We start from the raw sequence: 2597 nt of genomic DNA, 5'->3' as shown, positions 1-2597 counted from the left end.
CAATTCAAGTTCAATCTTTACTTGAGTATCTCAATTTACGATACATAATATTATTTTATGTATTATTTATTTAATGAGTTTCTCTTTTGAATGTAATTTCAAAATTGATTATAGTTCTAATTGATCTTGGGGATCTTTATTTACATAATTATGTTTCACATATAAGTTTAAAAATAATTTATATTTGCAATTTGGATTTTATAGTTTTTAAGCATTTAGTTAATTCTAGATATAGACAAATCCAATTGTTAGTCACAATCATATGCTAATTAGAATGAATGTTTTTGCTATAGTTTCCTAGTTTATACTCCCTCCATCCTTAAAGAAGAATCACAAACTTGACAATCTCTCCCTTTGTCATAATTTTTCCTAAGAAACAGAGCAAAATCATCTACTATATCATGCATTTTGCACCATTCTATATGCTCCCCTGACTTACTTTTCTCAATGTCTTGAAAAAAACAACGCATTGCTAAATTTCTCAAGTTCTCTCGCCCTTTGAGTTCTACTGCAACGTTTCCACTACCAGAGCTTAGATAACCTTGCGCCATCCACTCTTCTATCAGAGTCTCCGCGTGAGTTTTGTGATCTTTAGGATAGACTGCACAATATGTAAAACAACGCTTAAGAGTCGGGGACAGTTCATTGTAGCTCAAAAACAAATGAGGAAAAAGCATGACTTTCTCGTTGTTCAATTGCCATATTTCACTCTTCTCTACATGTCTCCACTCTTCCAAATCCTTGAGCCGCAAAAGTCTTCCCAAAACGACTGCAGTAAGGGGCATTCCCTTACACTTGCTAGCTATTTTCTTGCCCATATTTTCAAATTTTTGACATTCCTCCTTGCTCTTTCCTGTCAGAGATGTGCCACGCAATAATGACCAACCCTCTTTGTCATAGAGAAGCGCATTGAAATAAAAAATCGTTTCAAAAAATGTTTCTATCATTACAAGATTGCTAAGAACACAAATAAGGAGAAGAAAGGTGGAGTGTTGAACAAATATAACCACCGACTTTGGATAGTCATATACAAAATTAGTGATAAAGAAGCATGAACATCTGTGTTCAAGAATGTCTTGAATGGTGTATCAACCATGATTTAGGAGTAGAGGAAATAATGAGAGAAGTAATGAGATTGATAATTCGTTGATATATTATTACTACAGAGACTAACCCGTTATATAGGGTTGATACATGTGTAATTATGCTATAATATCAATCAAATATCAATCATCCTATTCTATTCTTGAGTATAATTGTTGAGCATAATTGAGATTATTCCTTGGTATCTTTTCCTTTCTTAACACTCCCCCTCAAGTTGAGTGGTGGGATCTCCAAAGCTCAACTTGCCAAGTACGTTCATAAGGCTTCTTGAGTTGACGGTTTTGGTGAGAATATCGGCTAGCTGTTCTTCGGACCGAAAAAATGGTAGCTCCACAACTCAACTTTCCAACTTCTCTTTGATGAAGTGTCTGTCGACTTCAACATGCTTTGTTCTATCATACTGTACCGGCTTCTCGAATATATAGATTGTTGCCTTGTTGTCACAGTATAGTTGACTCTTGTCTTGTGTGGGCCTAATTTCATCCATCAGCCTTCTTAGCCATAAGATCTCCATTAATCCACTTCTTATCCCTCGGAATTAAACTTCCACGCTTGATATTGCTACCACCTTTTGTTTCTTACTCCTCCATGTTACCAGATTACCTTCGACAAACGTGAAGTATCTGGCTATTGATTTTCGATCGACTAGATTACTCGCCCAATCAGCATCGGTGAACCCATAAATTCCTCGGTGTTCATTCTTTTTGAACATTATCCCATGTTCGGCAGTTCCTTTGAGATACCGCACGATCCTCAATGCAGCTACATAGTGATCTTTTTGTGGTCGATGCATGAATTGACTCACTGTTCCCACTGCATAAGCAATATCTAGTCTAGTGTGAGAAAGGTAGATGAGCTTCCCCACTAGGCACTGGTACTTGCCTTGATCCGCTAACTCAGCTTCATCAGAGATCTGCAGCCCGTGGTTCACTAGAATTGATGTATCGACGGGTTTGCAATCAATCAACCCTGTCTCCACCAGAATGTCCAAGACATACTTCTTTTGTCTCAAGAAGATTCCTCCCTCAGAGCGCAACATTTTTATCCCCAAGAAATATTTAAGATTCCCCAAGTCTTTCATCTCGAACTCATGGAATAAGCTCCCATTTAGCCTCTTTATTTTTTCTGTATCGTCTCCCGTGATGGTCATATCATCTACATAGATAATCAGGCATGTGATTTTTTCGTCTCTCTTTTTCAAGAACATGGTATGACCCGAGTTACTCTGCCGGAACCCATACTTGGTCGTGGCTTCTTTGAATCTCTCAAACCAAACCCTTGGTGACTGTTTGAGTCCATAGAGAGTCTTCTTCAACTGACACCCTTCGCCCTTTTCAAATCCCTCAGTGTGCTTCCGTGTATACTTCTCTTTTTAGTTCCCCATGCAAAAATGCGTTTGTTACGTCAAATTGGTAGAGTGGCCAATTCCTGTTTGTAGCAACTGAGAGTAACACTCGAATGGTATTCATTTTTGCTACGGGTGAGAAAGTCTC

At 37.9% G+C, this 2597-nt stretch overlaps 1 protein-coding gene across 1 annotated transcript; it reads right to left on the bottom strand.

Annotated features, from left to right (window-relative positions):
* Window positions 1-1642: 1642 nt before the first annotated feature.
* Window positions 1643-2254, bottom strand: LOC121754432 (uncharacterized mitochondrial protein AtMg00810-like). The gene has a single exon (XM_042149794.1). It carries the CDS (start codon window positions 2252-2254, stop codon window positions 1643-1645), a length of 612 nt encoding a protein of 203 aa, XP_042005728.1.
* Between the last annotated feature and the right edge of the window lie 343 nt (window positions 2255-2597).

Source organism: Salvia splendens, chromosome 11 (assembly GCF_004379255.2).
Source record: "Salvia splendens isolate huo1 chromosome 11, SspV2, whole genome shotgun sequence".
NCBI classification, from domain to species: Eukaryota; Viridiplantae; Streptophyta; class Magnoliopsida; order Lamiales; family Lamiaceae; genus Salvia; species Salvia splendens.
Note: the sequence above shows the minus strand (reverse complement) of the source record. Positions and strands in the feature narration are given on the sequence as shown.

Coding starts and splice junctions, on each gene's coding strand:
- LOC121754432 (XM_042149794.1), bottom strand. CDS start 2,254: ATGACCATCACGGGAGACGATACAGAAAAAATAAAGAGGCTAAATGGG.